The sequence below is a fragment of the Triplophysa rosa genome, linkage group LG14 (genome assembly GCF_024868665.1).
Source record: "Triplophysa rosa linkage group LG14, Trosa_1v2, whole genome shotgun sequence".
Lineage (NCBI taxonomy): Eukaryota > Metazoa > Chordata > Actinopteri > Cypriniformes > Nemacheilidae > Triplophysa > Triplophysa rosa.
This window is the reverse complement of record NC_079903.1, coordinates 1,451,470-1,465,787: the sequence shown is the minus strand read 5'-3', so window position 1 is coordinate 1,465,787 and position 14,318 is coordinate 1,451,470. Positions and strand designations below refer to the sequence as shown.

At 42.7% G+C, this 14,318-nt stretch overlaps 1 protein-coding gene across 1 annotated transcript; it reads left to right on the top strand.

The window, feature by feature from the left end:
* Positions 1-745: 745 nt before the first annotated feature.
* Positions 746-13,966, top strand: cbln20 (cerebellin 20). Its single transcript, XM_057350652.1, has 6 exons — positions 746-887; positions 10,222-10,308; positions 11,531-11,797; positions 11,903-12,004; positions 12,102-12,242; positions 13,218-13,966. Exons 3-6 carry the CDS (start codon positions 11,791-11,793, stop codon positions 13,643-13,645), a joined length of 678 nt encoding a protein of 225 aa, XP_057206635.1. The 5' UTR covers positions 746-887; positions 10,222-10,308; positions 11,531-11,790; the 3' UTR covers positions 13,646-13,966.
* The last annotated feature ends 352 nt before the right edge of the window (positions 13,967-14,318 follow it).

Here is a 14,318-nt window from a genome sequence, read left to right as displayed (position 1 = left end):
ATGTATCTGAAGACCAAAAAACACTGACAGGTATTAAACAAAAATACTTTTATTCAATGTTTGAATTCAAATATTTAACAACTTATTTAAAAAACAGAGAAACAAATAAAAAAGTAATCAAATAAATCATTTCAGATCCATTAAACCACCTTCACATTTCCTCTGGCATCAGTTAAAAATGTTTTATTGGTGAGAATGGTGAGTCCAATACCTGTGGAACAGATGAACATGGATGTTAATGCCACAATTAGATTATTGAGGATTATTTAATTACAAAGGAACCTCAAGTAACACATTGAATAAAACGTGACATTTTAAAGTAGAAAGACAAAATACAACTTGCTTGTAAAACATATAAGTATTGCTAGCTTTATTTACAAACTCAAAAAATCATTTTTTACAGTGTAGGTGACAAGGATCACTCAGTGGCTTTGTGTCAAACTCTAATGCAGTTAACGTTATGGGGTTTTTGACCAGCGAATGTGTGCAAATGTGCATTTTGTCCATCATCATTAAAACGGCGACTTCACCTTTTTAATCAACAGGTTACAACGTTGTTGAGCCCTATCTGTGCACGTCTCTGTTGGTATATCATTCATGCTGTTAAATAGCCTATAACTGACATTGAATGCAGTTTATATAGGATGTTTTGTGTGTTTTGTTTGAAACTTTTACTGTGAAACTGATTTAAAGGTTAGAGACTTTTATTATGAAAGAATGTGCCGAAGTGATAGCAATGCAGGAAGAAGATGGCTGCCACACCAGGATTAAATGTGGAGTGTTTCACCTTTTAAGTTCATAATTTAAGTTAAATTCTACCCATCTAAGATTAATAAGGTCATTGGATGCAAGATAAAGTTCTCCTTTAGTAATAAGCGGCCAATGAAGTAAGTTTGTCATTTTTGAAACATGTGATTCATTTGGATTCTGTTTTGATTTCTGTTTAATAATTATAATGAAACGGTAAAGTCAGGTCAATTCTATCTTATAAGAATGTAAAAGCAATGTATTTTTTATTTATTTAAGTCCTTTGTATGTTGTATTGGTCTTATTCTTATTAGTTCTCACGGCATTTATTGAGTCTATGGTTATCCATCTGGTTGGTCAATAAAGCCAGTTAATCAAGAATTATGGAGCCCGTGAAGTTACTGAGGGGAGCTTACATAGCCTTTGGAGCATCATCACTGGCAGTTGCCAAGCCCCTTCCGGGCATCCAAACAGAGTGTGCTGGCAACCATTTACAAAGAGCTATATCTCTGTATTGTAGAGAGATGGGGTTTTCTCTTTTGACTCATGTTAGTGAATACAAATTCCAACATGCTACACATAATGGCAGTGAATAGCTGTATGCTCACAGTGATTAGCTAAGTCAAGAATATAAGTCAAAAATGTTCAAACACACTTAACAACTTGCTCATTGTGTTTTACCATACCAACATCTTCATGCTAGCATCGTAAGCAACATGTTTATCATGTTACCATCATGATAACACAATGTAAATCATGTTATTATCATGCTAACAAAATGCTTATGTTAGCATCATGCTAATCTAACCGTTTTATAGAACAATGATCCAAAGATCACTCATACAAAAGATAAGACTGACTGGAGACCATTTTTAACATCCTGTATTGCAGCATTGGTAAAATACAAGAAATGTTTCTTTTGAAGAAACTAATGCCAACAGTTTTGAAAAAAAAAAGTAAATAGCATGCTTTTCTGCTGAAACACAGTTCAACAAGGCTCTGGTTAAAACAGTCATATATGGCTAAGGGACACTGGTTTACAACAACCAACTATGGTTTAGCATTCATGTCAAAAGCATTTGAATCGAGTCGACCATACAAAGCTCTTTCAGCAGTTTTCAACAACTTTTAACCTTTGTCCACAGCTTTAAGCTTGGTTGTTTAGTTGTACTACAGGAAGACAACACGGGGTCATGGCAAATTGAGTAAGTAGTGCATGGAAATTTGTAACATCAGGTGTCCCTCAAGGTAGGGTTGTGTCACTCTTTTTGCGATCTGAACACCCGATGTGTCACCTAGACAATCAACTAAATGGAAATTATCATAGAGGAACATGTAAAAAAGGCATCCCATCGTCTTTGTTTCTTTTGCTAAACATGGAGGGTCAACTGAGGTTTTAGCTTGTATTGACCCTGTCACCCTGCCGTCTGTACAGCGAGTCCAAGCCTGGTGTGGATTCCGAGCTCTTTTGGGTCCTCACAAAGGCTGTAGAGGAGCTGGGTTTGGAGTGGTATTTGCCAGAAGAACCCGCTCACAGCCGTCTGGGATGAATGGTTCCTGCCGGGATGCCCACAGGCCCCTTGTTAGCGAACTTCACCATTCTTCCCGGAAGTTCGTGAAGAACTTACCAGGTCATGGCACGCCCCCTACTCGGCTCATCTACGACCTTCTTCTTCCTCCGCTCTCACCTCGGTCGACAGCGCAGAGGATAAGAGTTACGAGAGGCTGCCTCTCCTCAATGAGTCTGTGGCCGCACATCTGTGTCACGTTCACGGAGATTAAGGAGGTTGACAAGGTGCCCTTCCTCGACGCTCCGATCTCTCCCACAGGCCTCTTCGGACCCGCAGTGGAGGGCTTCGCAGAACGCTTCACGGCGGCGCAGAAATCCTCGCAGGCCTTGAAGCACTTCCTGCCGAAAAGACCCGGCTCCAGGTCCTCGTCCGCTCGCCCCAAGCCAGCGCTGACTCACCAGCCGGTGAAAGCCACTCCCCCTGCTACACAGAAAGCAGCTAGAGTGGAGACTCGTCAGCGCTCTCGATCGGGTAAACGCTTCCCTCAACCTCAGCGCCAGGGACCCCTGCCAAAGACCACGCTGGACCCTGCACCTCAGGCTCCGCCCTGAGGAAGGTACCAGGTCTCACTGCGGCTGGACCTCCTTCCAAGCAGGCTCTTTTGTGCGCCCAAGCGCCCCGTTCAATCCTGGGTGCCGGCGACAATGTGTTTTTCTACCCTTATTGTGAATGTTGGGTCCGTTCTAGCGCCCACACAACCAACTGCTGTTATAGCAGAAAATGTAATAAAACGCAAACATTTTCAGAAAAAGAGCAACCTTCTTCTTCAGCTTACTACGGGAGTCAAGCCCCCACTAGGCGGTTTACCTCCCCAAAGCATTCAACCCCTTGCCACACGGGCCAAGGCATGGCAGGCCATCCCCAGGGTGTCGGATTGGGTTCTGGGGATAGTACCGCGAGGCTATACACTCCAGTTCGCTCGCAGGCCCCCGTGGTTTCGTGGGGAGATCCCGACCCGATTGCAGAATGCAGATGCACACGTTCTACGCACCAAGGTAAGAAATTTACTGGAAAAAGGAGCCATAGAACCGGTTCCTCCAGATCAAACCGAGTCGGGCTTCTACAGCCGCTACTTCCTCGTACCCAAAAAGGATAGCGGTCTCCACCCCATCCTCGATCTCAGACATCTGAACCACGCCCTTATGAAACAGCTTTTCAGAATGATTACCCTGAAACAGATCCTCAGAAATATGCCCAGAGGACTGGTTCTTCTCCCTGGATCAGAAAGACGCATACTTCACAGGAGATTCTTGAAATTCACCTGTGAAAGGGTTGCATATCAATACATGGTCCTTCCGTTCGGGCTGTCCCTGGCTCCTCGCACTTTTACAAAGTGCATGGACTGTCCCTCTGTCCCCTCTCAGACAGAAGGGAATCCGCGTACTGAACTATCTCGATGACTGGCTTGTTCTAGCACAGTAAGAGGACGAGCTACGGTACCACAGGTTCCTCCTCCTCAGCCATTTAGAATGCCTGGGACTCAGGATCAACTTTGCAAAGAGCGCTCTGTCTCTCAGCCAACGGGTTACGTTCCTGGGAGTGATTTTCGATTCGACCCTAATGACGGCCAGAATTGCGCCAGAATGCGCACTGGCTATCCGGCAGCTCGCAGCCTCTTTCAAATTGGGAATGTCACGCCCCCTAAAGGCGTTTCAGAAGATGCTGGGTCTCATGGCCTCCACGTCTCAGGTACTGCAGGTAGGCACCCTTCGCATGCGGACGCTTCAGTACTGGCTGAAACCGAAAGTTCTGCCACACGCTTGGTGTCTCGGACTGCTTAACTACCCAGGCTCCCTGGAAGTATCCCCTTTGGCTGGAACAGGGTGTGCCCCTGGGCACAACGTGCAGACAAAAGGTGGTCACGACAGATGCCTCCAACACAGATTGGGGAGCTCTCAACTCAACTCAACTTTATTTATATAGCGCTTTATACAATTTTCATTGTTACAAAGCAGCTGTGCATAAGACATATTGACTATTTATTGACAGCTCTGTGCGATGGCATGCCGGCCTTCGGCCACTGGTCGGATCAGGAAAGAAGTCTGCACATCAACTGCCTCGAGATGCAGGCAGTGTGGCTGGCCCTTCACAACTTCCTACCGGTCTTACGGGATCGCCACGTCTTAGTCCGGTTGGACAGTATGACAGTGGTGTCCTACATAAATTGCCAGGGAGGCCTCTATTCAAGGTGCCTTTTTTCCCTGGTACTTCGTCTCTTGGAATGGGCCCAGCTCAATCTGCGCTAACTGAGAGCAACACACGTGACGGGCAGACTGAACCTGGCGGACATGCTATCTTGTAGCAATGTCCCTCAGAAGAATAGACCCAGTCGGTTCAGAAAATATGGGAGATCTTCGGCAAGGCAGAAGTCAATCTTTTTGCCTCAGAAGACAAAGCTCATTGCCCAACTTACTTTTTGAAGGGCAAGGACGCCTTGACCCACAACTGGCCCAACCGGCTCCTCTACGCTTTCCTCCCGATCGCTCTCATACCACAGACGATCAGGCGGGTCAGAGAACAGGTGCACAAGATGGCTCTATTCCCTCAAGTGGTCAATCTTTTCTGCCTGATGTACAGCCCGCGGCACAGATCCTGAATCCTGCGACATATCGTTGATACTGTCTTTCCTGCAAGAGCTGTTGGATAAGTGTCATTCCCCTTCCATGCTCAAGGTCTATGTGGCAGCCATTTTGGCTTCCCATGCCCCCATAGCAGGCCAAACGTTGGGTAAGAACAACCTCGTTGTTCGTTTCTTGAAGGGATCCAGCTTGGCCCCGTCCGCTCCTGCAGGGCTCCCCTACTCCGTACTTAGCTCCCGAGCCCTGGCTCCGGGGTAAACTGGCGTTATCGTTCCTCTTGTAGCATGGCGGGATTATATTTGTTCCCCATAGCGTTCTGCTACGCAGTTCGAGTGAAGTATCGATAGGAAACGTACTCTGTTACTAACGTAACCTTGGTTCCCTGAGAAACGGGAACGAGTACTGTGTTCCTGGCCGTGCTTACAAACTGCAGATGGTCGTCGCTTCAGTCAAAGTAACCTGAGGACCTGCGGCAATGTGTCTGCTTATATAGCCATAAGCCCCACCCAGTTTGGCGGGCTCCATCGCCATAGGCCTGTGCCGCTTCGCTTCCATTGGTTCAAAGTTTTACTTTGCACTATCAATGGCCGTGCACTGCGTTATTAAAAAGCTTCAGTCATCGGAGAAAAAGGAGTTTTCCCCATAGCGTCCTGCTACGCAGTACTCATTCCCGTATCTCAGGGAACCAAGGTTACGATATATATTATAGGTTTTTCATGTGCTTATTTATATTTAAAGTTGTATTTTTGTATATTGGTACTGTATGTGTAACAGTTTTAGTCAGTTTAGATTTCTGTTATGTTCTATTTAGAATTAGTTTCTGTGTTTCTGTTCCCTGCACTAGTTTGTGGGCAGTCGTGGCCTAATGGTTAAAGACTCGGACTTGTAACACAAAAGTTGCCGGTTCGAACCTCAGTACCAGCAGTGAATTATCAGTGCTCCCTTCAATACCACAGCTGAGGTGAAATCCTTGAGCAAGGCACCGATCCCCCCCAACTGCTCACCGGGTGCCGCAATGGCTGCTCATTGCTCTCTGTGTGTGTTCACGGTCTGTGTTACAGCAGTTACTCACTGCTCTGTATGTGCACTTGGATGGGTTAAATGCAGAAAACAAGTTCCGAGTATGGAACACCATACTTTGCCTCACATCACATCATTTTTCTGTTCTCCCTAATTATGTTATCCATTGTATTTAAGCTCTGTGTTTGCCTGTGTTCATTGTCAGGTTTTAAGTTATGTTACATTTCTGGATTTATTATTAAGGCTCTATTTTGGAATATACTCCTTGCCGTGCGCTTGGTACACACCATTATGTGACAGTATGATTGTTTTCAAATACTCAAATATTTGTATAAGTATCTTTTTATATATCATTATCTGGAATAAATTTTTCTAAGATGTACTTTCTACATGAATTCAATCTGAGTATTGCCAAGCAGAAAACCAAATAAACTTTAACTTCAATATTTTTGTATTGTGTTTTGTGTATTTTTGTTATGAACTTCCCAAAACTTTTGTTGATGCTATACAATTCGTTATTAGCGTTATTATATTTTCTTTTTTCTTTTCTTTCTATTTTTATAACGCATAAAACATTAATTAAGAGCACAAGATTCAGGCGGGGTAAATATTACTGACGGACATCTATCCATATCCATAGACCAGATATTTATCCAAACAAAATAAAATTACCCCATGTTTTACTCACCCTTAAGGCACCCTAGGTGTATATGACTTTCTTCTTTCAGACGAATACAGTCAGAGTTGTAATAGCATTTATCCTTGGAATTGCTCCAAGCTTTATAAAGGGAGTGAATGTGGGATGAGATTTTAAAGCTTCAAAAAGTGCATCCATTGATCAAAGAACTGCTGTGCACAGCTCAATAGGGTTAATAGACCTTCTGTAGCAAATCGATGCATTTGTTTAGGAGAAAGTGCTGGTTTATGAAATACACAAGACACATTCAGAGAGGAGAACTGCTGCTCTGGAGTCACTTAAAATCTTCAAACCTATAGTAAATCCAAAGACATGCTAATTGATCTGTTCAAAAATAAAGTATAACTATACACATCTGTATATTGTATCATTTATTGCTCATCATTATTACAGGGGATTTTCTATATTCCAAAAACAAATGTTCCTGACAGGAGACGGTTGACCGGTAAAGTACTCTGTTAATCATTGGCCCTTAGGCTCTTCATATCATTTGGTAAAATTACATCCATCAGCTCACATAAATGTAAAAGAAAAGCTTTGTCCAGAAGAAGTGTTTAAGGCAGGAGGTGTAGGCAGAATAAAGCCAGTGTTTACAGGTGGTCACAGATACAGGTCTTTCTGTAATGTGATGCATCGTTGTGATAGTGGACTTCTGGGCTGCAAATATGTGCAAAATAAAAAGTTAAAACTGTACAATTGAATTGTGTTACTATAAGCAAGTTGTTCAGTGACTACTACCTTGACCACTCTGCAACACAGCTCTGGCTGAGGTTACATCCAAGTTTGTGGGTAAAGCTGCCAAAAAAACACCAAAACAATAAGTCTATGGGCCCTAATGTACACCCGGCGCAACGCGGAACAATGCGCAGCGCAAGTGTTTTTGCTAGTTTCCGCCCGACGCAGTTATCATTTTCCCCTGCCTGTGCTGCGTTGTTTAAATAGCAAATGCATTTGCGCTCATTTGTGCGCCCATGGGCGTGTTGGTCTAAAAAAGAGGTGCGCTCATGCGCATTGTTGGCGCGTTGCTATTTTGAGGAACTGAAAATAGGCTGCGCCATAGACCAACTCAAACCTGGTCTAAAGTCTAAAGTCAATGGCGCAATATTTTTTTGTTTCAAAAAAGAGCGCATTAGTAGAAAATGCGCCTCTGGGCGGGTCCACATACAACACGCTTTCACTTATTACACAGAGGGAAACGCAGCAGCACACAAACATGCCAAATATAAAAAAATTAATGGATTACAATGTAAAAGATTATTATTGTGTACATAAAGATAAAAATATTTGGATAGACCAGGGACCTATGTGAGGATCCTGTTTGTGGACTTCAGCTCAGCTTTCAACACCATCATCCCATCACTGCTCCAGACAAAGTTAACCCAGCTATCTGTTCCTGGCTCTCTGTCAGTGGATCACCAGCTTTCTGACAGACAGGCAGCAGTTAGTGATAATGGGGAAACTCACATCCAGAACTCGCACAATCAGCACTGGCGCCCCCCAGGGGTGCATTCTCTCCCCACTGCTCTTCTCTCTGTACACCAATGACTGCACTGCCCAGGACCCTTCTGTCAGACTTCTGAAGTTCGCAGACGACACCACACTCATTGGCCTCATCCAGGATGGTGATGAGTCTGCGTACAGACAGGAGGCTGAGCAGCTGGCTGTCTGGTGCAGTCATAACAACTTGGAGCTGAACACGCTTAAAACAGTGGAGACGATTGAGGACTTCAGGAGAAACCCCCCTGCACTCCCCCCTCTCACCATCATGAACAGCACTGTGGCAGCAGTGGAGTCATTCAGGTTCCTGGGCACCACCATCTCTCAGAACCTGAAGTGGGACAATCACATTGGCTCCATTGCTAAAAAAGCCCAGCAGAGGTTGTACTTCTTACATCAGCTGAAGAAGTTCAACCTACCACAAACTCTCTTAAAACAATTTTACTCAGCAGTCATAGAGTCTGTCCTCTGCACATCCATCACTGTCTAGTTTGGCTCAGCCACAAAGTCAGACATCAGAAGACTACAGAGGACGGTTCGGACTGCTGAGAAGATCATTGGTGCTCCCCTGCCCACCCTCCAAGAACTGTATACATCCAGAGTGAGGAAAAGGGCTCAGAAAATCACCCTGGACCTCTCACATCCAAGCCATCATCTCTTCACAATGCTGCCGTCTGGTCGGCGCTACAGAGCACTGAGCACCAAAACAACCAGACACAAAAACAGTTTCTTCCCTCAGGCCATCTACCTCTTGAACAGTTAAATGTTTTTTTACCCACAGTGCAATTAATAACTCTGTGCAATAATAATTAAGTGCAATATTAATTATATCCTCCAGATAATACACCATCTATTTTTTATACAACTTTTTCTCTAAATTATATTTCATTCTGCTGTACAGTATATAGCACATACCTTGTAGTACAATAGTATATTCTTATTTTTTACTTGTACATATTTACATACACACATAGCTTTACACTCTCTCTATCTTTATCTTATGTTTATTGTATTGTATTTCTTAAATTTTTATACCCATAGGCCCTTATTTAAATCATCTGTGTACTGTATTCTATTGTGTTATGGTCTCTGTGTACTGTTGTTGCTGTTTCTGTGTACTGGATGCTCCTGTCACCAAAACAAATTCCTTGTATGTGCAAACATACTTGGCAATAAAGCTCTTTCTGATTCTGATAAACCCATTTCTGAATTTGTGATTAAAGGAACGACAAAAGGTTAATGGTTGAATAGTCAGTAGCATAATCTTTAATACATAATGAAAACATACTTACAGGCTGTGAGTCAGAAGTGGCATACTGTCCTTGCAAAGTTGTATTTGCCCCACTTTTTAGAAACAGCTGGATTTTGGAGTAACACTCTTTTGGACCAGTGTTGTTAATTAAACTTAACCACTGATTTCTAACTGTGTTCTCGTTTGGAAGACCCAACAAAGTAGGTTTTATTTTGCAATAAAACACTCAGCGTCTTCACGACAAGGCGGTGACAACAACAACACTACAGCGAGAATAGTTATGCCTTCTTTCTTTGCGTATACATTTGGGCGGTGTTATTCAAAGCTTCTCACACACTGACGTAGATTTGTGAGGGCAGGTGTGGATGAGCCTCCGCTGTTAAATAGAACATCTCTTTTGGTTTGAGACTATAATTTTTGCAATTTCACGTTTCTGATATATGCATGCAGCGGCGTAGCAAGCTTTTCAAAAGTGCGGGGGATGGATGTGGTTTGTTTGTTAACAATAAAAACGATGAATACAATGACAGAAGGGTACAAAAGGTATAACATACAAGATATAAAAAGCTTCCCATTTAAATGAGTGATACTAAAAAAGTATAAAAACACACTCAGTGGTAAGCTTGATAGTGACATGGGTCTGACAGGACTGTGACTGAGACTGCTAAATTTTGCTTACTTGGGCCTTGAAAAGGGGAGATATAAAAAAAACGCCCACACAAAGCTTTTTCTCTGGTGGTATAAATAATGTAACAATTTACTGTTTTTAAACATTAAAATAATATACACTTTTCTTTCATAGTTCTTCAACAGGTATGCAAACAATGACATAATTTCTCACTTTTTTCTCCTCAACAGGTACAATCAAACACAACAGGGAAGTATCCACAAAAGTATTCAGCTAATCAACAAACAATGCTCAAAATATCCAAATCAGTTGCACTGGTAATAAACCCATAAATACACTGCTTAACAATGACAATATGTCCCTCCTCCTCGTCAATTACCTGCCTTCTTCATCACAGTTACTTTATACACTGCATGCCACATACATAACCGAATTTAGCTAGCTGCTGAACAATATCCCAATTAGCAATTAGCATTAGTCTAAAAAACGAAGTATAATACAGAAAACACTCGACATGTCAACAAAACATAAACAGAACTTCTTCCCAAACACATATCAAGCTTATTTAAAAACCCCAAAAGCATAAACACTCATTCAAAGTACCTGGAAAAGGGAGATGTAAATAACCATAACCATAAGTTCCCGCCTCCTCAGCACGAGCTGACCGATAAATCTAACACACTAAGAGAGGCGGGACTTAAGGCAGAACAGCCAATCATCAGCCAGTCACACTCAAAGCCGGTGTCATGTTTGAGAGGGAGGGGAGAGGAGGCAGCCGCAGCGAGCGCAGACACAGAGCGGCCAGAGAAACGGAGGAGCGACAGCTGTAAGGCGTTTGTGCAAAACTGCGGAAAAACTGCAGAAAAAGTGAAGGTGTTGAACCCTCTCACCGGGAAAAGTGTGGGTGTTAAAACACCAACACCCCCCACGGGTGCGACGCCCCTGTATGCATGAACAACTTGTAAAACAACAAAGATACAGGAAAACACGATTTAATAAATGATGTTTAAAGTAACGTGTGTGTCAAAATTTATTCCCCCCCCAAAATCTTTAACTCCCCACATGTGATTCATGTAATTCCCCCAGATGGAAAGATGAAATTTAGGCACTGTAGCATCATATTTCTATAGGTAGATGTGGATCAGCTGATGCGAGCTTGACTCACATGACCTGCCAGAACTAACGTTATATTCTTGATTAGTTAAAGTCTAGGTTCCCACTAGACCGAAAGGTAATAGTATTGTTCAAATCCAACTGATATGAGTGTAATCATTTTTTAAACATAGTTTTCAACATGAACTATACATAAAGGCAAGTAAAGTCCTTTAAAACTTATTGAATTGAGTTAATAAACTAAACGTTGTGAATGAATTGAATCAAATTGAATCGCCGCTGTGGATTAGGGGAGAGCAGGGCACAGCAGATTATATACCAATGTGATTAAATACCAATATCTTCTACCTCACACTCACTCACTCACTCACTCATAAGTGTAACATTTATCATTCAAACTAAGATGTCTGGTATTTTAATGCACAGCTCTCAGTATCCACAGAGAAATGTGTGGTGTATCAGAGGTACCCTGGAGAAAACGACCATGCGATGACATGATCAACTGAAAAACAATACCTGTCCCACATACAGCAATGTTTTGAGTGATAAAAAAGCCCACAAAAGGCCCTGCCCAGACCATTGAGAGAAGGTGGGGCTTTACTTGCCTTTATAGTCAAGACCATTGAAGGTGAGATGAACGCTAACGCATCTTGCTGAAAGACTACAATCAACAGACATCAACAGGAATGAGGGGTGAGACCGATTTAGCTGCACGGGTATTAAAATGAACTACATCCACTTGTATGCTTTGACATTTGAATGCGTAGGACTGCCCAAACTTTATTCTTCATATTTCAGCCCTTGTGATGTTGAGCATCCTGGGTTGTGCGCTGGCACAGGACAGGACGTTTTTATGGAATGGTCAGGGAGAACCTAGTCAGAATGATACCAACGAGAACGGTGACTTAAAATGCCTTTACCTTTTTTCGTTTGGTAGTTTTTGTTGTTGTGATCAAGAAAGTGAGGGATGATGTTGCTTCTCACTTGGTCTTTACAGTGTGTCTGACGGATGAGGCGTCCTGTGGCTGCTGTCTGATGCAGCAGCTGATGTGGAGGATGGAGACGTTCTTCAACATGAGTCTAAATGAGCTGCAGAGGGGCCTGGAGAGAGCTCAAGGCGTTTTAAACAATATTCGTGGTAAGTGTAAAGCAGTTTTCAAACTCCTTTTATTAGGGTTAAGCAAAAATAGTTAACGCAACAAAATGAAATTCTTTTATCATGTACTCACCCTCATGTCATTCCAAAAACACAATAGAAGAAAATTTGAAGAACCAAAAAACACTGGATCCCATTGTCCCTATAGTATGGACAAAGAGACATTTCTGAAAATATCTTCTTTCGTGTCTCAAAGAAGAAAGAGTCATATACAGGTTTTGAAACACACAAGGGTGAATAAAAACTGACAACATGTTGTTTTTGAGTGAACTATCTTCACTTTTAAAGAAACACTATGTAGTTTTTCGATCTTAAAATAATGTCTCTAAAATTATTTGACTGGTAGAACAACTCTTTACTGGATGAATTCCACTGCCACTGCTACATGAGCAGCCTCATAGCAGCTACAAACACACCCTGTAAGTTCTGTGTTCGGGTCGGTACACACAGCCCCGCCCGTCCCTTCCACAAGGTTTCCAAACAAGGTTTCTGCATTCACCAGTTTCATCTGCTTAGTAAACAAATTCACATGTATTGCGCTGCCCCCGGGGAAGCTTATACAGTGGCATTATTTACAACACTGGTAACAGACAATTACGCTTATCAACCATGGGGAACCCGTGAGCAAATGTTCTATAGTGTTGCTTTAAGTATTAAACCTATACCTCTTAAGGCTTACAGACTGGCGTCACCATTTGCACAATGGTTTTGGATTTCTCTTCACTTTCTAATATAGCTACAGCTATTGCCTTTACGCTACAAAAACAGTGTATGTACTAATTCATGGTGTTGTCCCAGAAATAACACAGAGATGCGTTCACTTGACTGAATGCAACATGTTTTGTTTTAACACAGCCGTTTTTAGAGTGTTGCATTACATGCACTTCTTTTTTCTCCAGAAAGTTCAAGACTTTTTTATGTTCAAATTTGAGTTATTTTCCCTTTTTGCTTGCACAGCCAGCCGCAGCGCCTTCTCCGTGGCTCTCACCGACGAACGCCTCTGCGTGGGACCGTATCGCGAAGAAGCCATAGTGAAGTATGGGAGTGTATTCATTAACGTGGGAGACGGCTACAGCACCAGTACTGGCACCTTTGTCGCTCCACGTTCCGGTGTCTACAACCTGGCACTCACCGTGTACAGTGATGCTGGTGCCCCGGGAGCCAGACTCGCCGCCTGTGCACGACTCCGGCTGAATGGACGCACGCTGGCAGCACTGAGTGAAAACAACCATCAAGATCAGGAGGACAGTGTTAGCGCTGTGATAGCAGTGCAGCTGAGTGCAGGGGACGCAGTGGACGTTGCTCTGCCAGCCGGTTGCTTCTTGTGTGATGACAACAACCATTACAATACTTTCACTGGCTTCCTGCTCTATGCAACTGATTAAAAGAGAACAACCAATGTTGTTTTTAAAAGCGCATAGTATTCAGTATGTAATGTGTTGCATTGAAAAGTACACAATGCAGCCCTTAGGAGCTAGTGCAACAATAAAAACTTAAAGGTGTAGTTTGCTATTTCTTGTGACATGACTTGCGGGTTTGCACAGTATACTGTGATTGTAAGTTTCATTTGAGATTCTGTTTCTTTCCACACCACTCTGCATTGGACAAACTAACACGAGACCTTTTTGAAAGCTACAACCATTATTTCTATTGCAAGGAACTTCCAAAGTACTATTTTAATTATTTAATAAACATTTTGATTCTGTGCTCTTCTCTCTGGATTCTTGTCTTCATTATCCAACCTACACAGCAATAGTGAATTTTTGCTTTGGTTCACACCTTTCCTTTAATTAAATATTATTTCGAAAAAATTGACATTGATTAAGGTAAGTTTATACTCGTGCGTCGGACCTACGCCGTAGCCTACTTGTAGGTTTTCATTTATGCTCCTACGTCGCTGTCCGTGTCGACAGGCAATGACCATTAGGCGTCAGTGTCCACGCACGTGTTGCTTGTGTAACCAAGATAAGAGCTGAAGAAGAAGCAGCTCGCTTGAGAAGCGTTAGCAGTGGTAGCGGCAAGTAAACAGTAATTTTGTTGCAGATTTGAGATGTTAAA